Genomic DNA, 24,882 nt, shown 5'->3' with positions numbered 1-24,882 from the left:
TTTGCTCATTTTTCTATTGAATTATCTTTTTATTGTTGAGTTGTGAGAGTTCTTTATACATTTTAAATGTAAGACCCTAATCAGATATATAAATTGCAAACATTTTTTCACATTGTGGTTTTTCTTTTCATATTCTTTATGATGTCCTTTGAAGAACAAAAGTTTTTCATTTAATAATGCCCAGTTTATTTTTTTGTCACGTGTGTTTTTGGCATCATATCTGAGACATGATCACCTAAATCTAAGGCCCTCAGAATTTTCCCCTATATGTCTTTCTTAAGAGTGTCATATTTCACCTCTTACATTTAGGTCTTTGATGCATTTTGAGTTAATTTCTGTATATGGTGTGAGGTAAGGGTCCAAATTTATTCTTCTGCATGTGGATACCCAGTGGTCTTAGCACCATTTGCTGAAAAAGAGAATACCCTTTCACCATTGTATTGTCTTGGCAGCCTGGCTAAAATCAATTGACCGTAAATGTAAGGGTTTACTTCTGGACTCTCAATTTGCTGCACGTCTAAATTGATTAGACTTACCACACTATGTCTATAGCTTTGTAGTATGTTTCAAAGTTGGGAAGCGTGAGTCCTCTGAATTTGTAGTTCTTTTCCAAGATTTCTTAGCTATTTGGGTCCCTTGCATCCTCACATGCATTTTAGGACCAGCTTTCCTATTTGTTAAAAAAAAAAAAAAGCTAGCTGGGATTGCATTTATAATCTTTTAAAATAATGAAGTTATTAATGTTAAAAGCTCTATTTCCTACCAAACTACTAAATTTCTTCCTAAAATTTTATATAGGTTTAAACTGAATAAAAATTACTATAATGCCTTAGGAGTTACTAAAGAAATTGGATTTGGTGTAGGTGGCTGTTCAAATGCTTTCTGAAGCAGAGTGCAAAAGTATATAATGAACATTTCAATACACATAGGAGGAAATTATTGAAATAGGACTTCCCTGGTGGTGCAGTGGTTGAGAGTCCGCCTGCCGATGCAGGGGACATGGGTTCGTGCCCCGGTCTGGGAAGATCCCACATGCCGCGGAGCGGCTGGGCCCGTGAGTCATGGCCGCTGAGCCTGCGCGTCCGGAGCCTGTGCTCCGCGACGGGAGAGGCCACAACAGTGAGAGGCCAGCGTACCGCAAAAAAAAAAAAAAAAAAAAAAATTATTGAAATAGATGAGTCCGGAACCATTGGTCCCTACAGAGTGCTAGCACACGAAACAGGAAGACTCACAGACATTGAGAACAGACTTGCGGTTGCCAACGGGGAGGGGGGGAGGGGAGGGATGGATCGGGAGTGTGGGGTCAGCAGATGCAAACTATTATATATAAGATGGATAAACAACAAGGTCATACTGTAGAGCACAGGGAACTATGTTCAATATCCTGGGATAAACCATCATGGAAAAGAATACGAGGAAGAATGTACCGATACACGTATGTGTAACTGAATCACTGTGCAGCACAGCAGAAACCAACACACCATTGTAAATCAACTATACTTCAATAAAATAAATTAAAGACAAACAGTTGGAGATGCTGGCTTGAACACAGTTCCACCGATCACTGCTCTTAGATTTCAGAGCCTCTCGACTGTGCTAATGAGCGTCGTCAACCGCCCAGAGGGAGAGGCAGCATAGAGCTTCCGGGGGAGCAGCTGGGCTGTATCTAATCAGCCTCCAGGGACCTGCAACAAAACTATGAAAATAAGTCAATAAGACACAGCACGGATTTTCACTTTTCATTTGTCTTCCACATGGTTGGGCGCAGGGTAGGACTGCCAGGTGGAAAAGTGCCGGAAAGGGTATTGCCTTGGAAGAAGAGTCTGGGACCTAGATGGCTCCAGGGCAAGTTCAAAGGCAGGGATCAGGTGTTGAAGATACCAGCCTGCATAGAGATCTACCTCTGAAACTGAGGCCGCCACCTGGAGGAGTGCCGTGTAAACTGTGTGGATCCACGTGCCACATGGACCTGGGCTCAGCCCCTCTAGTACCAGCCGTTGGAAATGAAGACAAGAGTGGAAAGTTACCGGATCCCCGCCCACTGTCAGTTGCATACCACCATACAAGCTATCATCAGGCATTTCATTAACCACACGCAACTCCAAGCCATCTGCAATTTAATTTACCAGCAATTACTCTCAAGATGACTGGGACAAAGAAAACTACTGCACAAAAGCACTGGAGTCCAGGGGCAGGAAAGTCTCACCAGAAATGGTCACTTTTCTGCCTGTCTTTTGAATTGATACCAGCTTTTGCCTAATAAAAATCATGGTAACACAAAAGTCTGTCGCTTTTATTTTCTTGGCATTTAAGGGACAAATCTTGCAAACACACACTCAGTTTCTCCCCGAAACAGCTGCATTTTTTTATTTGGTGATTCAACACATTTTTAATTCAAATAGTCACCACTTAACCTAGGCACAATATTAAACATTTTACAAGCAAAGGATCTGACTGATTTTCTTTTTAATTGCCAGAGAGTATAATAAGTGAATCGGTTAAAGGATATACTTCTGTACATAAAAATATTCATGTATTTATACAAGTGCATGGAACAGAGTTTAAAGACAATCCAACCGGAACATCACAATAAATAGGATGTGGTCCTACAGGACAGCCAAGCATGCTTTGTCAGGAGGCTGTCAGGTCTCTTTCTTCAAGGTGCTTTATGTTCTACTGAGCTAGGCTCACATTCCCCAAAATAAGGGTTAGGGGTTAGTAATTCCAGGATGCCTACGGGAATATGCTGCTTCTTGCTGGCGTCTCCAGTAAGGGGAGTGGAAGATGACATATTTACTTACTTTCCAAGAGTCTTTGCCACTTATCAAATTCTATCCATTTCCCATGTCAGTATTTTAAAATGCAGACTGATCTAAGCTCTAGCACCATACAAGAAGGAAATACATGTATTTCTGTCAGAGCAACAATATTTTATATCATCTTCGTCCCTCTGGCTATAACCATTCTGTTTAGAAAAATTTACCAAGCTAAAAATAGTTGATCTAGGTTGTCATAAAAAAGAATATTAAATACCTTTGGTAAAAATAGATATATTTAACAAGATTAGAAAAGCAAACAGTTATAATGTCAAAAGGAGACTATAAAAATGTACACAATAACACAAATAAACCAACTTATAAAGTGAAGATAAGGCCACTCTTCTTCTCAGGTTTGTCTGTTCCAAACCGTGGATGGAGGTCTGTTCTTCTAAGTGGTAGAAATCTGAGCAAGAAATAGGGAAAATCCAGTCTTTCCTATCAGCGTGACACAAGTTTAATTCATGGCAACACAGTTCTTTTTTTAAACCCACGTTGGTAGAACTTAGAACCCTCTGGCTTATGCATGTGAATGAGAAACAATCCCAGATTTCTGTGACTGTAGGCCCAGAGCAGGGGGCTTTAGAGTTAAGCAAGGCGACAGAACCAGGGGCTTAGGGGCAGTGTTTCCTGTGCTGACATGAACCTAGGCCACATCCAGACAAGAGACACAGATGCAGCCAAGGGCGCACGTGGGGACTTCGCCACTAACTAGGAATCTACAAGGTTCATCCTTTCCCCGGCAAGGACTTTTCTCCTGTCGTGGGGCCTCTCCTCCAAAGGGCCGTTGCACAACCCCTACTTCTGCGTGGTATCTCCTCTCTCAGAACACGCTGTAAATCCTGAAGATGAAAGGGCCCTGGAACCAACAGCCAGCCGGGATTGTGGATGGAGATAAGGCACGAGCTCTGTCGCAGTGGCAGCCCTGAGCCACCGCGAGGCGTTATCCCCCGGGGTTCCCCCTGCACACGCAGTCACACTCTTCGTGGTGCTCCAGGGCTACGTCCGTGAGCGACTTATGCAGCCCCCGGACGCCCGTCTTGGGTCGCAACTGAAGGACCTGAAAGGGAACGATGGAAACCACCTTTAAAATCAGGCCACGTCTGCAACTTCTGATTTCATGGACAAGGTCAATTTCAGACCAGAATCTCGGGGTCCAACAGCGACCTACACATTTTAATTTTTAACTACTGAAGGCAGGATGAACATACTCCCCCACTCCTCAGAGAAATCACAAATGATCATCATCACTGTATGAAAGGAAGGACCTTTTAATACCAACGATTTGGAAGGAGGCTGCTCAGAATAAAGAACAATCCTTACACAGAGAACGGACTTGTGGTTGCCAAGGGGGAGGGGGTGGGGGAGGGAGGGAGTGGGAGTCTGGGGTTAGCAGAGGCCAACTATTACATATAGAACGCATAAACACCAAGGTCCTACTGTATAGCACAGGGAACTATATTCAATATCCTGGGATAAACCATCACGGAAAAGAATACGAAAAAGAACGTACGTATGTGTATAACTGAATCAATTTGCTGTACAGCAGAAATTAACACAATGTTGTGAATCAACTATACTTTAATAAACTAAACTAAAAAAAAAAAAAAACCGTCCTTAAATGGAAAGACCCACCATGCCATGCCCGCTTTCCTTTACGCACCTAACTGTATTAGAAAGAATTTCACCTCGGTTAGGTGTCTTGGAACCACTACTGCACATTTCTGTTTGTTGGTTTCTTTCACTCATTCATTTATTCACACACTTAGCAAATATTTATCCTTGAAGCAAGGCAGGCAAGTACTGCGATGCTGCGAAAAGAAACATGGTCTGCAGGTGAGTCTCAGTCAGTTATTGCCACTCATTCACGCCCTTGGCCAAAGGTCAAGTCCTCCGTCAACTTGATGAGACAGGATTACTCGTACTTCGTAGACATCAGCCTCGGTCACAGCTAACTTTCTGCAGCTGGGTCCTAGTGCACTGTAGACGGTTTGGCAACAATGACAAGAATGCCTCTATTAAATGAAGTTATTTGCAGTTTGGATGGTTGAGATTCTTAACCAGAAATATAGCACAACGGACACTGATACCAAACACACCCTTTTCACACTGTGACGGAAGGGCACGGCTATGTACTCTGTAAGAGACTACCTGACGTATCTGATAAGAACTCACTACTCAATGTGTATTATTACATTTTGGGTCTTATGACAGAAATGGCGAAGTTTTAGAAATTATGTGGCTTTGGCTTACGAACAAAGCCTAGAGCACAGGACAATATGAAGTCGTCCAGTTTCTCTGCTCTCTGGGTCTGACACGGATAACCTCATAGAGCAGCTTCTAAAAGATAGCGTTGCTGGAAATATTCATTAATCCAAAAAGCCAAAGGTCAGGTTTTATGACTGTCTTACTTGAAGATTTAAAGCAGAAAAACAGAGAACGGTCCCTCATTTGGAGTATGTGATCATATCGAAGGTTAATCAGGTAACGTTTTTTGAATGCTTATGGGTTGCCAGGCGCTCTGATAATGTTTTTACATACTTTAACTCACAAGAATTCTACGAAGTAATTTGCAGTTATTACCCCTATTTTACATGTGAGTGAACAGAAGCTTAGAGAGAATGAGTGGCACAGCCAGTGTCTGGACTTCTGCCAAACAGAAATGATTAAAGTTGCAGTGATGGATACTAACTTCATCAAGACTCAGAACATTACTAGTCATACACTCTATTTATTTAGTAACCTTCTTCCTAGAGAGATAAACTGCAAAATCTTACGACAACGATGAGAAACAGTAAACTTTTAAAGATTCTCCATTACATTTGCAATTCCAGAATAAAAATTACTAAGACTATTATGTTAATGAGAAACGGAACCCAATGAGTATTGAATATAGATCATGGGTTGGTACTGATTTCTTGTTTTTGACCAACACAAGGCGGTGTCAAAGCCAACTTCTCTTAAGATGCTGGCACTATACCTTAGCAGCACACTCGCGCCACAAATGGCTTCTGGAATGAGGTTGGGTGGAGATACACTGCGATATTGGCATAGACAATGTCTTTAAATCCTACGTCCACTTGTACACATTTTCCCAGTTGGCAGGGGAAAAATAACTATGAAGGCTAATGGTTAGAGAGGCCGCCATATACAGTCCTGACAGTCGATGACACCAGGCTGCGATCCCAGAGTCTTCCCTTCCTCTGCGGTGCTTACGCAACACGCGTTCGCCATATAAACGTCCCCCCCACATGCCCAGTCTTCATCCACTGATACCTGTGGACATTTACAAATAGCAGAAGAATCTCGTAATGTTCCAGTGACGTTAAGGTCTTGTACGTGGTGTAGAGGGGTGGGTGATAATCAGTGTTTTCCCTCTCAATTCCCTTTGAAAGTTTGGACTTTGGGAGACAAAGAGAGACTTGGAAGATGACCAGCTGGTCCCAGATAATGTTAAAGAAGAGAATTTGGTTTTTAGGACATAGCTTATGACACAGAAAAGAAACAAGGTAGAAGCACATCTCACAAAAATGTTGAGGAAGAGGTTCAAACTAAAATTACGAGGCCATGAAAAAATAATCCAGGGAAAAGCTAAAACCAGAGACTGCGGACAGAACAGATCAGGCACAGAAAGACCCATCGAGGAATGATGCCCAAAATTCTGGGCGGCATAGAACCTTGAGTGATGGGGCTCACTTAGAATAAGGCAATTGGGTGGTATATTTATTTCCCCCAAACAGACAGATCTAAGCAAGAAAACACTACCTGTTAAGGAAAGAAGTGACCCTAAATATACGAGGATATAAACAAGGTGAAACTCATCATGCTGATTAAGAATGGAAGAAAGGAGCAAATCTGTTTCTTCTGTCAGTCTCCTATAGATCTTTTTGCCAGAAAGAGAATACCGTCCTACCTCTGGGCAAATTCATTAAATCTTTACTGATCGTTTGCCATGCTTTAATGAGGCTAGGAACAGGGAGGAAGTGAAGGTGAGTGAGACAATCGCTAGCATGTACTGAGGGCTTGAAATGTGCCAGACCTCGTCCTAAGCCTTATTCATAATAAGGCACGAGGGGTGACAGCTCACTTCACAGATGGAGAAATCGAGGCCCAGGGGACGAAGTAATTTGCTCCAAGTCACACAGCTAACAAATGTCAGATTCAAACCCTGGATGCCCAGCCTTGGAGTCCCCGCTCTTGAGTGCTACACTGTGACGGGATCTTTACTCTGAGTTCTCAATTTGGGAGAAACAAATACAAATAAATAATAATTAGGAAATAATAACAGTTAGCTTATAGAGATATCTTTAAAGTCCTACACATGCACAGAGGAGGAATGAGTTACGCTGGGACTGGCGGGAAACTCAAAAGTGTTTCAAGGAAGAGGCAACATCTAAGTTTATACGTATGTAAAGCTCCCGTCTTGCTTTTTTTTTGAGAATTCCTATTCGGGAGACGGGGAAATTAAGAAAAAACACTTTTTGTTTTTGGCTAAAATGGCTTGATACAAAGAATCAATCTTAATGATACTATTATGCTATAATATTATACCAAAACACTACTACAGTGATATCATTATATTTTATGAGACTTTTAAGTCTGTAAACTTAGCTTTGATACAGTGGTTGAATGAAACTCAAGGAAAATGCTAAAGGAAAGCAAAAGAGGGAATAACTCAGCTATATTTGTAGTGATACAAACGGACACACATCGGCTTAATATGCAGGGAAGCTGGTGTAATAGAACTGGATGGAAGAGAGAAAAATTAAAACGCCTAAGCTCTGTCTTTGCTTTTGCCTTGCCCGTGAAGTGGGATAATCTTTAAACTGAAAATTGGAGCAATGATCATCAAAAAGAATTAAAGCCCAAGATGGGCTTAACTTTGAATGAGTTAAATCTCTAGATCCAGATGAATGGTTTTCGATGACTTAAGAACTATTTTGAATTATGTTTTCAAAAAATTTCACTTACTTAGGAGTAGTACTAGACTCCCAACTTGCAAAATATAAGACTGAGAAAAATCTAGGCCTCAGAAATCATGAATTACACCAAACAAGTAATCCTTTTCTCATAGGGTAATTTGATGGTTAACGAAACAACTATCACAGAAAAATCTGTAATTCCCGTAGAAGAGAACTGAGATGATTGGATTGGAGATATCTATGAGAAATGTGGAATAGGTAACCATGTATATTTCTGCACACACACATTAGAGATATTTGTGGGAAACGTGCACTACAGGGTCGTACAATTAGATAAGCGTCCGAAGTTGTAAGTGTGGACATGCAGAGAATACATAGAATCAACCCCACCTGAAGACTGGAGAGGCTAAATCAATACCATTCTGGAAGAAGGTCAGTGAGCGTCCAAGCACTGACCATGGCCTTTCCCTACACAAGAACTTTATCTCAGACTTTAAAACAGATACTGCACGTTCTGGGGCAACTTTCTGGAGAAACCTAAAACTAATGGTATTTGAAAAGAAATGTACAAGTATAGGACGGGGGAGGATACACTTGATCTGAGGACCGATTCAGCTGTCCCAGAAGCATGGTACCAACTCAGCATCTGATACACTTGTTTAGAAAAGCTCTGGGTTTTACAGGTCGTAGCAAGGTTGAGTCATAAACCCAAGACTTGTTGGCTAAATCAGGTCCCCAGATACACTTTGCTTAGTAAGTCCCTGCTTTAGAAAGTTCAAAATGAAATGATTTTACGTGGGGAAAGATCACCCCAGCTTAATTCCTACTCTCATCCTATTCTTTTACATTATGCCAACCAACTCTAAGATCTGCCGACCCTTTAAGGCCTTTTAACTTTCACGTGCTTTAGGGCTGTCACTGAGCAGGACCCTGGGAGGCCTTCCCAGAGCAGACCTCCTCGCCCGCCCGGCCGCATGTCCTCTGCCTGTCTTTTGTCTGTGGAAAAACTCTAGCCATTTAATCAGAGAAACGAGAAAACGCAGAAAGAAAGGAAAACAGTACGGCAAGACAAAATAATAACAGTTTAGCCATTAAGCAAAGTCAAGGACCTTTAGTTCCTCCTCACGGGCTACAGATGATATTCTGAGTCAGGTCCCTTGAGCTGTTTTGCAGATACTGAAACCGCCACCAGATGGAAGAAGTTAACTGCATGCTGCCCACAAGCATGTAGATCCCAGACCGGTTGGAACCAGAAGGTTGATGATGTGGGCTCCCGATGACCTCACCACCAACCAATCAGAAGAGTGTCCGCCAGCTGATCACGCACCTCCCCCTGTCTTTAAAAACCTGTCCCTGAAAGCCTTTGAGGAGTTGGGCCTTTTAAGCCCTGGCTGCCTGGTCTCCTTGCTTGGCGCCTGCAATGAATGCTGCACTTTCCTCCCCACGACCTGGTTCAGCAGCTTTACTGCCCCAGCAAGCAGACCCGAGTCTGGCTCGGTAACAAAACTACCACGTTAAGGGTTTTTTCTTGACTAGACTTCCAGTTCTTAGAGTAGCAGCAAGCCGTCCTCTGGGCAGAGTGGAGCTGGGGCTCCCGCAAGCTCCCGAGGACCTCCTCCTGAACAGGAGTGCACGCCGTTCCCAGCACAAGGATCTTTAGACGTGTGTGGTGTAGAAACGAAAGTGGAATGTGAGGACGGCAGTCAACAGTCCTACTTTTATCCCGGACTGCCAGGTTTGGATGTCATCTTCTAAAACTTGCCATCTAACAATTGTCAGAGAATAACACCTTTAGGAAAAACCTGAGAGATTATCATAGTTTGCACATATTTTACAAAGGTTAAGTGTCCTGTGGATGGTTACAAGTTAATGGTAGATCTAGGAGGGAAACAGGCACCTTGTCTGGAATCCACTGCTTTTCTCCCACTTAATCACCTGCCAACACAATATTGGGGAAGAGCTGGGCAACCACGTCTCATGAGCACAGCTACCTGTTCAGATTACCCAACAGATGAGGGTTTCACCGACGTCTCCACTCACAGGTAAAACCATTTCATTTATTAAGTGGGTATTTAGTTCGTGTTATTCTTTTATTTAGCAGAAAAAAGTGAAAATGAATGAAGCCATATCCAAATGAAGTCAGGAGGCAGATTTTGGTTTGGTTTTGTGAAAATTAAAGTTTGTAAAAGACATTTTGTAAAAATTGAAGGTGAGCCATCAGGAAGGGATTGCTTCCGGATGTACGAAAGCTAGGTGCTTCTGGGGAGGACTGGAGGGGGTTGGGTATCACCGGGGATAATGAAAATTTGAAATGTATAAACTCTAAGGTCCCCAAGGCTCTGAAAAACAATAATTACTAACATTTAATATTGTATTTTCCTTAACTCCGCGGAATAAAGGGAAGGATGAAGAATCTATAAAAAGCTTAACATACTATTTGGGGCACCATGAATAAGAGGAAGATATAAATGATGAAATAACAGGAAGTATAATTATGAATATGTCCCTTGGAATTTATGTGCCCAAATGGCCCCAAATGGAAAGATAAATATTAAAGATCTTTATTTTCTCCAAAATAGACCATAATTTACTTCCAAGTTTGTCTTTAAAATATTTTCCCTTCATATTTTGAAGAGGTGAAAAGTTTCACCCATTCTCCTCCCTGGAAAAACAGTTTCTTTTTTGTATGAGACAGAAAACCTCCACTGAGTACCCATGATGTGCTATCAGAGGACAAGCTTTCTAAATCCTTGATGTCTGGTTTCCTGAGTTCAAGGTCCTAATTAAAAAACAGGGATTTCCCTGGTGGCGCAGTGGTTAAGAATCTGCCTGCCAATGCAGGGGACGGGTTTGAGCCCTGGTCCTGGAAGATCCCACATGCCACGGAGCAACGAAGCCCGTGCGCCACAACTACTGAGGCTGCACTCTAGAGCCCGTGAGCCACAACTACTGAGCCTGAGCTCTAGAGCCCACGAGCCACAACTACTGAGCCCGTGCGCTACAACTACTGAAGCCCACGTGCCTAGAGCCCGTGCTCCACAACAAGAGAAGCCACCGCAATGAGAAGCCCGCGCACCGCAACGAAGAGTAGCCCCCGCTCACCGCAACTAGAGAAAGCCCGCGCGCAGCAACGAGGACCCAACGCAGCCAAAAAAAAATAATAATAAATTTAAAATAATAATAATAATAAATGAAAACTTGAGCTCTTTGGTAAACCTTGGTTTCGTCTGGTCTGGTTTTCGTGAAGACGACATCTCCCTTCTAAACCAAAATCCACTTCCGAGAGGCTGGTCTGTCATCTTTCGGGAAGGGAAAGGCTGTCCGTACCTCGTGATACTTCTTGGTGACTTTGCTGGGGACACACTGACACTCGCTGCAGGTGTGCAGGCAGCACGCGCAGTTCCCGCCGCAGCGCTTCACCAGGAGACAGCCCGGCCAGAAGACGGTGTCGGTCCTCTTGAGCTCCTCCCGGATGGACACGGAGAAGTTGCGAGGCGTGCAGCTATAGAGCCGCACCTCTTCCTTGAGCAGGTTCAGGCCCAGCACTGCACGGCACACAGGGGAGCAGAGGAAGAGGCGGTCATGCTCTGAGCCTTGCGATTTCACCAAGCGCCCTCGCGCTCTCTCTCTCATACAGAAATCTAGACATCTCCCGAACAATCGCCCCAATAAGAACCCCGATTATTTAACTAGGTCTTAGGGCGATGCAGCTCGCAGGCTGGGCTTTCCGTTTTATGGCAAACAGAGCTTCCCTGTGACCCAGGGACGGATGAAGGGACGGCACTGTGCAGTGTTGAGGATGGAGACTACAGAAGAGTTACCAGCTATAAACAGGAAACTTTCTAGAGAAAAAGGGGGCTACACCTTTTAACCTTTGGAAAAAAGTAAACAAGGGGGGCGTGGAGGGAAGAATAGAATGTAAAAGGAAAGCTTTGATGAAAAAACATGCGATTTTTAGAAGGATGACAAGCTCCCGCAATGAATGGAGCACAACGTACAGACACTTGCTGACAGAACCTTCTATAATCTTCCTGGCCACAAGAATCATAGAGCGCGAAAAGGAAATGAAGCAAATGAATTTCTGAAGTGGACCAGGAGTGGGGAAAAGGACACGTTTTAAAGGAGCAGAAGTTGCTGGAAAGCACTGCTTCTGGCGCGTTGAGAAATTTTTGGACTTGGAAATTGAGCTTAACTAGACTGCTTTTCCGATTTCTATTCTCCTGAAGGGCAGAAGAAATGACTAATTTATAACCACTGTCTCTATTCTTTTAGTAACTTGGCTAACTATGCTGTGTTTTCTTCTTTAAGGGAGTGCCTCCATGTGAAGACCAAACCAAATGTCCTTTCATCAGATTGTTGCAGTATGTTCTAAAGAACCATTGTTATTAACTATAAAATGATACTGCCTCAGTTAAATCGTATCAAAGTAACACATCATGTTTAACATGAGACTACATATAACATATGAAGTAGCTGATAATTATTAGGATAAGCAATTCTAATATGATTTTAATTTCTGCTTTATAGCTTTGCCTTTTTTCCCCTAGAAATATTCAAATCAAAGCAATTCCAATAAAATTGAAGTTTTGAATAGCATATAGTTCATCAGAGCTTTTTTCCTTCAAGAACAAAGTTTTTATTAAAATTTAGGAATACTATCTAAAATACACTAAATCTGGTTAAATACCTTTTCAGTGATATTGGCAACATTATAAATAATATTTTCTGGTTAAAGATAGCTTCAGGTGATAATAATCACTACGTAACCCAGTCTTAAAAATTAAGTGCCAACATTTTTAAATACTTTTAAGGCGACAAGGTAATTAGGAATCAAATGCTTGTTTTCTTAGCTAGGTTATTCGTGGGTATGTGGTCAAGTTTTTCTAAAATGTCAAAGGAAGCCAATGTAAGTATTTTCAAGAAATATATTATAGCTTATGCAAATGCAATTGTCAATTATAAGCACACGTAAACCATATGGTTGACTAAAACCTTGGTCAGGTAAGGGAAACACGGAGGAAATGCTAATTCAGTAAGTTCATTTCAACATCTTATCCAGCTAGAAATTATTTTTTCCAACTCAAGAGAAAACCAGTTTTATTTGAGTATCTAAAGATTTCCCTTTCATCTGAAAAATGACCCCGTGACAGTAAAGCTTTTAAATATTTAAGAGGAAAAGAGTTCATTCTTTCGAGGGCCATTAAAGAGAAGCTTATCTCTAATAAAATTAATGAGATAATTAGGTTAAATGATGTCACGTATTTTACCTCATTTCATTTTGCCGAACCCTAACCTATGTCTATACACGTACTGCTCTTTCACTGTCAAAGCTGTATATGAGCTTCTTTGAATCTTTTCGCTAGAAGTTAACATCTAGGCAAGGAGAGAGAAAACCTAAGACAGGCACACACATACAAAAGCCAGTTGCCAGAGTTTTTAATGCTTCTTTAAGATTTATCCTTCTTTAGAATGTGAATGAAGCTCTCAGCTTTCAAAGGATATTCATCTACCTTAAAGAGTTTTAAACATACTATTTCATGAAACTAGAAAATGAGTCTGTATATGTTAGCTTTAAAATGTTTACTTAACCACAATAAAAGGTTAGATGGATTTCCCAAGTGAATCAAGCTATGATACCTGCTACAATGTGAAAATTTAAACAGACTTTCAACTTAGCTTCCACTCATCTATCATGTTTGACACAAAAGTCAAAAGCCCTTTTTAAGTACTAGTTAAGCCTGACTTAAAAAATATGGGTTTTTCTTTTCTGTAGTAGTAAGGTATGAATGAACACGCTGAACCAGAGGAAGAAAGGGAAAATAAAGAAAAGGAAAGACATTAACACAGTCCCCTCTGGGCTAAAAATACAAGTAAGGACTTTACATTTAGCATACGTTATTTGAAATTTATGCTTCCTGCTTCTAGGGCTTCAAACACATCTAAGCATCATTTAGAATAAGTCACGTGACTACGATTGGTGTCACAAATTCTCCAAACACTGGGTAGAACATCTAGTCAAAAAACAAAGAGAGAGATCAGGCACCAGCACATACGTCTTAATAGCTTAACTGTAATAACGTGGAAGTCTCCCTCTGCAAAATATTTGCAAAGTAAACTTAGCCTTCAGATGCTTTATTTCCTTTTCGTAACAACCTCCTAAGACAATACATGCATTAGCTTGTCTTTCTAAAGAATGATGATTTGAAGCCTGTCGTCGATAAAAACTGTTTTTCTAATGCCTGTTTTCTTGTTCAGATTCATAAATATTGCAAGTTTTCCTAAACAGAATAATACTGATTGAAAAAAATTACGATCACAGTTTACTTTGTCAGTGTTCATTTTTTTCAGACACTCAGCCCAAGGATATTCTATTAACGTAACGCGATCTGAGGGTGGTCTTTCTAAGATGAATGTGGTAACGCTGTGATATGTTTATTCTGTGGAAAATCTATCTCAATCTCTAATTAGAAGCTTTAAAATGTTTTCCTCCTCCTTCCTTTGTAGAAAGACTCCTGTGGGGGGGAGTTGGTTTTGTCTATAGAGATGTTATCCCACACCTGCATTTTAGTTTATGTAGAGTTCCAAAGATATACACTGCTTTGCTCACACTTACTGTACGCCTAAAAAGTTAATAGTTTTGGCAAACTGCAAAGGGCTTCAATTTGGAAAGTGTTAAATGAATAGTTGAGAGATCTGGTTCAGCGCTGGGCCTTTTAAATACACCCTAGCCTCCGGCCAAAACTTCACTGAGCACCACGTGAGAGGTACAGGCATAAAGGCAGGGTTAGAGGGGAGATTTTCAGGCTCGTATCCCAAGATCGGCTGTCAAAAAACTAGATCTGAGCTCAGTCCGGTTGACTCCCTCTGCTTCTTAGGGATCCACAGGATAATCTACCTCGAATTTGCTAACAAAGGCTCTATTCAGGGGCGTTTCAGCCAGCCTTGCAAATCTTCATCTTCCCGTTCCTAAGTGGGAGGGAAGGGAAGTGTTGTTGTTGGTGAGTTATTTGTCACGATCACGTCCTATAAATATGTAACCGTTTTCAGCATCTGGACAAGATTCAGCTGCCTCTGGACGTGAACAGCGATTTCCAACATCGCTGAGAGGAAACCAGGGCTGCTGGTCCAGCAGAACACCGTGCTGGGCAAGTCCGAACATGATCTGCTGAGATGTAAGCCCTGATCAGAAGGGCTGCAACTCTTAGCAGGAGAGGGCAGGAGTCGGGTTTCTTTCTGACCAGTCTGATGCAATCTGCCCCTGTGAGTCGCTCAAATTAACTAAACACTGTGCTTTCTACAGACTTTCTGCAGACCGTCCTCCGTTCTCTAAAGGGACCCTGGGTAGATTTCAAAGTTTCTGACGGACTGAAACAGATTGTCTGAGGGCTTTATAACTACCCAGTTACGTTTTCATTTGTGTTTGAGAGGGATGCTTTCCAAGTTTAGGGTGACGAGGAAAGTTACCTGACCTGAGAACAGATTCGGCTAACATTATCTCCCATCTCTCGACCATGTGAAATTAAGTTTAATTATCAACACTTGCACTCTTGAAGGGAGATGTGCTCATAGAATCAAAAGTGATCATTTCAGAAGCATATTTACATAGAAAAAATTATCATGGTGTGAGTTCCTTTAGAGCATTATTTTCTTACAGTGACTTCTATCAGTGGAAACTACAGTTCTGTCTTCTGGGGAACCATTGTTATTTTTCGTATTATTTAGAAAAGTTTCTAGGCTTAGGAAATGGAAATTGATATAATCCTGACTCATGGGGTCATGGTGAATACAGATTTTAATAGAGCTTTCCCCTTTTCTAGCCCTAAACCTGGTTTAGCAGCTACGATAATCTCTCTTGAATCTCTGAATCAATATACCCCAAATATTAAGTTTGAATAAGCAATGTTTCTTGTGAAGTGTAGCACAGGACTTCATCAAAATGATATTTTTGAATTAAAGAAATGACAGGAATTTTCAGCAAAAGCATCTCTTTTAATCTTCCAAGCCCTCCTTTTATACGTATTCTTATTTAATATGTAAATATGCTCAAATGTTAAGAAGGTTGATTATTTAAACTTATCGGGGAAGAATTTTAAACTCTCCTCATTAGAAGGTACGGCAGAAGAATCTGAAACATTAGCTGCTAAGAAACTTAAATGAGGTTCTAGCCTGAAGAGAGAGCTTACCTCTGGATTTTCTTCCAAACACAAAAGCCTTGCCCAGCAGTTGCCAAGTGGGCCTGTATAGATCTTCTAAGTCCAGCTGCCATCTATCTGGTTCAAGATACCGAATAAGATCTTCCAAGGTGCTAAAGGCAGTGACAGCATTGTTAAGCAGGTCCAGTGGCAAAGCTGCGGCGGGTAGCACGGAAGGACTCACAGTTTCTGTCAACTGCTGAAAGTAAAACGAATCCAGTGTCAGACGGCAACCGTTTTTAAAAAAACGACGTGTTCCTTCTGGACCCACGCGCGAGGTTAGATAGGCAGACTAAGGCCGAAAACACCTGGAAGTGAAATTGTATTCAAGCCCAGTGAGCAGTAAACTACTTTGCCAAGACTTCATGCAGATGAACTTGGACGGAGTTTCTGTGGGAAAAGATTTTCAAGGGGCAAGACACTCACTTTCGTTACCACAAACCATGGTAGGTGTGGGTATCTGTTGTTTACACAAAACAGAAGATGCCTCCGTGGTTCAGTTATGGACCTAACAACGGAAGCCTTAATAGAGTTTTTACCAAAGTTTTCTTTTGTTTTCAACTTTTTATCCTCCTCATTCTGGAAAATCACCTGGGAACTCCCAGGTGTGTCAGAAGAATTAAAAATGTAATGTAAAGTAATTAACCCATAAAGAATAAGAAAAAAATATATAAGTGAAAAGCTAAAGCCTTTGACATTGGAGAAGGAGTTGTTAATCAAGATAGAAAACGCCCAAACCATAAAAGAGAACTTTGATAAATTTGCCTAAATTTTTTGTAATAAACAGTTAAAATACAGACACTGGGAGAACACCTTGGCAAACCATATACCTGTCACAGGACAGAGTACACGGAAAAAAACAAACTCAATACAAAATGGACAAATTCCAGACAAGAATCTTGAATGGCCACTAGACATATGAAAACATGCTTAAAATTCATTAGTTATCAGAGAAATGCAAACCAAAATGAGATATTTCACATACAAAAAAAAGAGATACTATTTCACTTACAGGAGATCGGCGAGCATTGAAAGGAAAGGATTGCCAAGGATGTGGGTAAATTGGAATTTTTCTGGTCTGCCTGCAGAAGTGAGTATATATTGGTACCACTGTAGTTGATGTAACTGATGTACACAGGATACTGAAGTTGAAGATGGATATGTCCCATATCCCTGTACTTCACTTTTGAGGCTATAGCCTTTTATTTGTGCACGTGGAAATATGTGCACATGAATATCAGTTCATCACAGTGTTGAAAGGAGAAAAACTGAAAACCACCTAAATGCTCATGTATAGAGCAATGGATTAAAGTACACCATTTTAAAAGGCAAGCACCAAAAGGAGATAATAATTTCAGGAAAAGTCCGTTAAGAAACACCCTCCTCCCTTCCCCAATTTTTAAAGTGGACTAAAAGCGGGGAGTGGTAGCTTAGAACTGAAATCAAAACAGGCAAGATAAATACAGGAACAAATGTTCCACTTAATTTTTTAAATGTATCTATTTGTTTATCTGCAGAAGAAGAAGAAAAGGGAATAGTATGGAATAAAGCATTTATGTTGACTGACGTTTATTACAGTCATGTTTGTAATAACAAAAAGTTGGTCGCAATCTAAATTTACAATAGTGGCATAGTTAATGACCCTGCAGTCATAAACTGAAATCGTGGGACAGGCATTAAAAACGAGGCCCTCTAGCAAGATGTGGAGCAACCTAAATGTCCATCGAGAGATGAACAAATAGAGAAGACGTGGTACCTATATACGATGCAACATCACTCAGCCATAAACAAGAAGGAAATAATGCCGTTTGCGGCGACATGGACGGACCTAGAGATTGTCATAGTGAGTGCAGTCAGTCAGAAGGAGAAAGACGAATACCATATGACATCACTTACATGTGGAATCTAAAACATGACACAAATGAACTTATTTACAAAAGAGAAAGAGACTCACAGACACAGAGAACAAACGTATGATTACCAAAGTGGAAAGCGGGCTGGAGGGGGAGGATAAATTAGGAGTTCGGGATTAACAGATACAGGCTATTAGATATAAAATAGATTAACCAACAAGGACCTACTCTATAGCACAGGGAATTCTATTCGATACCCTGTATTGAACTATAATAGAAAATAATCTGAAAAAAGAAGATGTACATACATGTATTACTGAATCACTTTGCTGTACAGCAGAAATTAACACAACACTGTAAATCAACTATACTGCAATAAAAAAAAATGAGGTCTTGGGCTTCCCTGGTGGCGTAGTGGTTGAGAGTCTGCCCGCCGATGCAGGGGACGCGGGTTCGTGCCCCGGTCCGGGAAGATCCCACATGCCACGGAACGGCTAGGCCCGTGAGCCATGGCCGCTGAGCCTGCGCGTCCGGAGCCTGTGCTCCGCAACGGGAGAGGCCACAACAGTGAGAGGCCCGCGTACCGAAAAAAAAAAAAAAAAAAAAAAAAAAAAATTAGGTCTTCTAGGAGTTTTTTATTAAAAAAGAAGTGCCTAATATGTAGTAAATGACAAGAAATCCAAGCTCTGTAAACATAGCATTATTATACCATGATTTCAACATACATACATTGAAACAAAACAAAGAAAAATCAAAAGCACCTAAAATGTGGAGTGTTCATCCATGGTTTTAATGAGAATGGGTGATCTTCATTTTCTTCCTTATACCTATCCATGTTTTCAGCATTTTCTGTAATAAGTATGGATTCTTTCTAGAGATCAGGTAAAAATGATAACATTTGCTATAATTAAAAAACCTATCATATCAGCTCTTCCTTTTCATCGTCATTACTCAGATACAGGGCAGACCCTGAAAACAAGGGACTGTATTTAGCAGTCTCTAACCTTGTCTCCCTGCCTTTACTCTTTCTTATTCCTTTTATTCTATGCTGCATAATCCTGGGTTAATTTACCTAAAATAAGTTATCGCTGATCATGGGATGGATTTGGACAAATGCCTAGAGTGATTTCTCATCTGGAAGATAAAATCCGAATTCCTTTCCCTGCACTCAGAACCCTCACCACCTGACCTTCACTCACCTTTCGCATCTAATCCTCCACTCATCAAAGACAGGCACATTTTGTCCCAATCAATCTAGTCCCCTCACTGGCTGCTGCACATGTCATATTCCTCTGACCTTGACCTTGCACTTCTACCCGTGCTTACGTTGCTGCCCCCCCCCCCCCCCCCCCGGGCAAAACTCTCCATCTTGTGATCCACATAATAAATCTTTACCATTTCTAACAGCCTTTCTTGAAACCCAATCCATCCGTGAAACCTTCCCGAGTAACGGGGCCATTGCTTCCCCAAACACCTCAATTGGGTCAATTTAGAAAAGACCCTCTCCAGGCTATCCTGTGGACACATGGCTTGAAAAGCAGAGGGTACTTGCTTTTCAGAAAAAAAGGACATCCGTTCTCTGGGGCAGACACAGCCCCTGCTGGGACTCATGGCTTTGTGGGTCCCGAGCCCCACCTGCCCATGGTGGTTGTGGGGTTTATAGAGGATAATCGGCAGAAATGAATGTGGCAGCTTTGGTCAACACTGATTTCGTTCTTATTTTAAAGATCTACTTTCAATAATGTCAAGATTCTGGCTAAAATATTAGCAGTAAGATGTTTTTCCATTATTCTATCCAACTTTTAAGAGGAGAAAGCACATTTAATACATTCCTCTTTACTACCAGAATGTTTTTAATTGTCCAAGAAATGCAATATTGCTTTGACAGAGAGTACTATTATGACCGATAAGGACAGTATGGATATAAATAAGCAATTCTCTAATAAAAGTGTTCATTACTAATTTAGCCAGTTTGGTTCATATCGATTAAATTTATAATGTGAAAAACTCGATGCAACGGTTTGGCAAATTTTTAAACTATACGCCAAAATGTGTATGTTTATGTAAAGTGAAAAGAGTCAGTATTACTCAGAGGATAACTGAGTTATGACTGTGATGATACAAGACCAATCAAACGTGTCAATCCGCACACAGAGGGTAAGTGTATAGAAAGCCCATACAAAAAGTAGACCGTATTCATCAAAGTGTCAGAGTGCAGATGTATATTGTAGGCATGATATAAAATTGTTATTTATGCTCTGGGGTTGGCTTATTTTGCTTCCACGTCTGTTGGAAACGTAGAGAGCATTCCTTCAAGAACAATGAAAAGTTCCAACTGAAATGAGGACCCCTGAGATAAAGTTTAAAGTAGTTACACAGAAAAAGAAAACACAATAAGTCTGTAATGTTGGACAAACAGAATATGCCCATCTTGGGTTCAGTGAAGTTATCAGAATATCGATCCCCTCAAATGACAAAGGGAAAAAAACAACTTGGCAAATGTTACCGCATGCAGTTAACTGGTTGATGTTATAAATCTCCACACTTCTAAATATTTAAATTAAATAAGACAATGCTTTAAAAAGATAACCCCCATACACACATACACACAGGCGCACACACAGCAGTCCCCACCCAAAAGAAACAGGAGGGGAGAATTAACTCATTTCCTCTGGATTCAAAGATTCAGTCCCGGGACAGAACAGAGGAAGCAGCGCTTTTCTTTTTTAAGGGCTTCCTCATGACTGTCACCCACCCACTGGTTCAAGGAACAGTCAAGTTGTTCGCTTTTGAAGTTCTGCTTTTCTAAGTTGTCTAAAGGGAGTTTTCAGAGAAAAGGGGGGACATTGGAAAAAAAAAAAAGTTAGAGGGAAAAATACCTTCTACTTTTTTTAAGCTTTAATTTCTCCTCTAAGAACTCCTCTTTCTGGTACAAGCCTAGAGGCTTTGCTCTCATATTTAGTGTCTAGAAAATTCTACCAGTATCTTTGCTGTGTAAAAGTACTTACGATTGGGCTAAGTGCCTCGAATTGAATTGGATTTGCCTATTCCCCTCTCCCCAGCTCTCTCAGATGCCATGAAAATAGATGCTTATCACTAAGCTATGGGTTGTGCTATTTAGTGGAAGCCAATGTTCAGAAACAAAAAGCAGTTTCTTGGCTTCTGTAATGTACACAGCTAACTAAATCAACCCCTACTTCAGTAAGCCAGAGAAAGGCTTTTCTGCTATCCTCTTCAGTGCAGCAGCAGTAACCTGGGTGGATAACCTAATCCTAGTCTAGACCCTTGTGGCTATATGACTTTGTAAGGACAGATCCTGAAAGACGAGAAAAGAGCTGTGAAATCTCTATGCCGTGAGTTGTCCTGTCAAACCATTTCTAGAATGTCAGGACCGTGTGTAATGATCCTATACAGGACGAGGTCTTTTTAATTCATTTCTAGAATGTCAGGACCGTGTGTAAGGATCCTATACAAGACGAGGTCTTTTTAATTCCTTGGTGAGGGTCATTCCGAGTGGCAGCATGACACGAGAGAAGAGCCCTGATCAGGAGTCGGGGAGCCTGCACTTACCCCTGAAGCTACCACATCAGGAGAGGGAATTTCAGCAAATACTGTAACCCATATGAGCCTCAGTTTTCCCCTCTGTGAAGCACGGCTGCTTAAACCCAGTGACCTTTAAGATTCTTCCCAGCTTTTACGTTTAAGAATTCCACGTAACTGTGGGATACAAGAGGGTCCGTTTTCTCCACACCCTGGCCAGCACCTGCTATCTCTCGTCTTCTCGATGACGGCCATCTTAACAGGTGTGAGGAGATACCTCACTGTGGTTCTGAGCTGCATTTCCCTGGTGATGTTGAGCATCTTTTCATGCACTGTTGGCCATTGGTACACCTTCTTTGGAAAAATGTCTGTTAAGTTCCTCTGCCCATTTTATAATTGGATTTTTGTTTGGTTTGGTTGGTTATTGAGTTGTATGAGCTCTTTATACATTTTGGATATCAACCCTTGTCCAGTACTTGGCTTGCATACATTTTGTCCCATTTCACAGGTTGCCTTTTCATGTTGCTGAGCGATTCTTTTGATGTGCAGAAGCTGTTTTAGTTTGATGAAGTCCTACTTGTTTGATTTTTGCTTTGGTTGCTGTGCTTTTGGTGTCGTTTCCAAAAAATCCTTATGAACCGTTAGTGGGAATGTAACTTTGTTTAGCCACTATGGAAAACAGTACGGAAGGTCAGCAAAAAATGAAAAATAGAGCTACCATCTGATCCAGCAATCCCAGTTCTGGGCTTGTAAGAAGAAGAAATTTGTAAGAAGAGGTCCTTGAAAAAAGGGGAAATTTGGACACAGATACGCACAGAGGAAAGACCACATGAAGACACAGGGAGAAGGTGTTCGTCTACAAGCCAAGGAGAGAGGCCTCAGAAGAAATGAATCCTGCTGACACCTTGATCTCCAACTTGCAGCCTCCAGAGCTGTGAGAAAATGAATTTTGTTGTGCAAGCCACCCAGCCTGTGGTACTTTGTAACAGCAGCCCTGGCACACTAAAGCATGCTGTCACGGAATTCCCAACTTCGTATCGACCAGAGCAGCCAACGAAGGTTAATATTATACCGTGTCCATTAAGTCATTTAACAAACATTTATTAAAAAGCCCATCATGTGGGTGCTGTGAGAAAACCGACAAAAATTCTTGCCCTTGGGAAGCTTAACCTTCACAAACCAAGTATTTTGTTTCACAGAAGAGACTTTTTCCCTTTGCCAAAACAAAGCCAAACTGAGAATTTGCTATTACGAATCACATAAGCAACTCAGCAAGGATCAAACAAATCCTGGTGAGTGTGGACCATAAAAAGGGAACTTAATGTGAAAGAATAACTGAAAAACAAACATATTTCTACTTTTATTATTGAAACATAATGGGCAGCCCATGTGTTTGGACAAAGTAAGGGCCAGGATGAATCAGTGTTACAAGCTGAAGACAGCAAGTGAGTTCCTCTGTTGGCCTCTCCAGGTTCATTTAAAAGATCAACATCTTAGTGGTTTTGTATTTTCTTATGGCTATTTAGATACCTTATGCATTAATTATCATCTTCTTTTTTAGAAGAAGAATAGCTGACTTCCTATTTGGAATAGTGCTATCCGAACTGCTTATAATTCCACGATAAATACCCAGCTTGAGAAAACCGCAGCTTGTCTTTCTATTAGTATTTCTGCGGTGAGTGCAAATTTAAAAATATAACATTGACAATGAACCTTCCCTGGACAAATACACACACACCAATGTTTACCTTGAGTAGCATAGCAACTGCTGCAAAATGTTTAGGGCCTACGATTTATGCTGCAGCTTTCCTAGCCAAGGCATAAAGGACATTTCAAACTGATAAGGGGGCTTCACCTCATTCATACCTAACAGAAGGGTTAGGAATGCGGATTAGGTTTTACTGTTGTAGTTATTAAAAACAAAAGAACAACAAAGTAATCATCCAGGTGTGGGGAGAGAAGAAAAAAGAAAAGTTCAGCCTTGCAGCCTTGCTTTCCATCACTTTGAAAGGTGTCTCCAGTCTCCGTTACACCATGTCAAGCTGATATATTGAATATAGGGCTGCCTTTTAAAGAGCTTAAGAAGCAGACGGGGCCTGCAGACAAACATTTCTGCCAGGAACGACTGACGGGCAGTGCCGTAAAGACACAAGAATGCTCTGGAACAATTCATTTAAACACGCTTCTTCCTCCTTTCCCCCTGCTCTTATCTGAATCTGTCCCAAAAGTTATCTGGGTTATGTTTTTAAATGATTTTAAAGCCAGCAAAGAAAATCAGATGCTTGCATTACTACTCCAGAACAGATGTTTTAATACTGTGTGGGTGAGGCAGATTATATATTTAAGTGAGAAATCCTAGGGAGAGTGGCCAAGTGTATTCATGTCGTGTCTTAACACTGAGCGACGCCTACTCAGAGAGCATGGCAATGGAATAAACCTTGATTTGTCTACACAGCTGATCCCAGCGACCGTCCAGGCTGAAAAGGGAACTATGTTTACCCTCCAGCACTTAAAAGCTGTCACGTCAAGGCTCAAACCTGAAGCTGACCTTCCCGGAGTTTCAGGGTTTCAGGCAAACCCTGAGTAGCAGCTGTGTTCTGTCTGGGCCCAAATACGGGAAAAGAGATGGCTAGCTTTGTTAAAAAATTCCAAAAAAAAAAAAAGGAAGAATGGTTGTGTTATAAGCACAGTTTCTTACTAAATTAGTGGATGAGACTGTTACCGGCCCAGTGTTCCTTTCAGTGCGAAACTTGAGAACCACTGCCATCTGACTAGACTCACAAATTACAACACCATTACCCCAACTCCTCTCCACCTAAAGTTCCTGGTCTGAGGTCACCCCAGTTAAAGGGTGGGAGGCCTCCTGGAAACCAGCGCTTTCCCGGGACAGCTGACTGCGGGCTGGTGAATCAGTCTTCCACTTCCTAGGTAAAACTGTGAATTAGCAGTAATGACCCGGACTGAAAGCTAGGATTCCATGGGACAACTAAATAACACGGCACCAAGGACTCCTTCCCCAATGGCATCTGCGGGCGAAGCCAAAATGAAGGGTTCTTTCCTACTGAGATTGTTAAAAGGATTCCTCTGAATCAAAAAATGTGACAGGCCCTGAAAAGCTGAGACAACATCTACAGCTACTAGCGTTTGACGGCAAAGCACCACACGCCTTTTCCCCTAATCTCGTTATATCGCATGCTTGCGGATTTGCTTTGTTTCAGTGCTCAAGAAGGGACCGACAGGAAGGCACTTCACAGGAAAGAGAAGGTGAGCTAAGAACTGTTAGAAGAAAAACACGTCTTCCCCGAAACACCAGAATTAATGTGCGCCTCAAGCCATAATCCTTAAGGCTCTTTCTTACAGAAATTTCTCTTGCGGCTCCATATTTATTCAATGCATCACTTAACAGCCATTAAGGGAAATTTTCGGAATGCTTTGTGGGGATCTAGCTGAGAAATGGCGCCTGTACTGGTTGATATTTTCAATTATCTGTTCAGTAGGCTTAATAGATAAGACCCTCAACCTCATTCAGATTTTATATGGGTGGAAGACTTTATCTGGG

At 41.4% G+C, this 24,882-nt stretch overlaps 1 protein-coding gene across 2 annotated transcripts in view; it reads right to left on the bottom strand.

Moving 5' to 3' along the window:
• Positions 1-2,272: 2,272 nt before the first annotated feature.
• PDGFC (platelet derived growth factor C) overlaps positions 2,273-24,882 on the bottom strand; it is a 218,314-nt gene continuing 195,704 nt past the window's right edge. Inside the window, exons 4-6 of one of the 2 annotated variants that reach the window (XM_032632290.1) lie at positions 15,922-16,126; positions 11,066-11,283; positions 2,273-3,876 (exon numbers count right to left, since the gene is read on the bottom strand). In XM_032632290.1, the coding sequence (XP_032488181.1) occupies positions 3,760-3,876; positions 11,066-11,283; positions 15,922-16,126 (540 nt within the window). In that variant the 3' untranslated portion in view covers positions 2,273-3,759. Of the gene's footprint in view, positions 3,877-11,065; positions 11,284-15,921; positions 16,130-24,882 lie in introns of both variants that reach the window. The other variant, XM_032632289.1, reaches the window with a different exon arrangement.

The sequence above is a fragment of the Phocoena sinus genome, chromosome 5 (assembly GCF_008692025.1).
Source record: "Phocoena sinus isolate mPhoSin1 chromosome 5, mPhoSin1.pri, whole genome shotgun sequence".
Classification (NCBI taxonomy): Eukaryota; Metazoa; Chordata; class Mammalia; order Artiodactyla; family Phocoenidae; genus Phocoena; species Phocoena sinus.
This window is presented reverse-complemented; position numbering and strand designations above follow the sequence as displayed.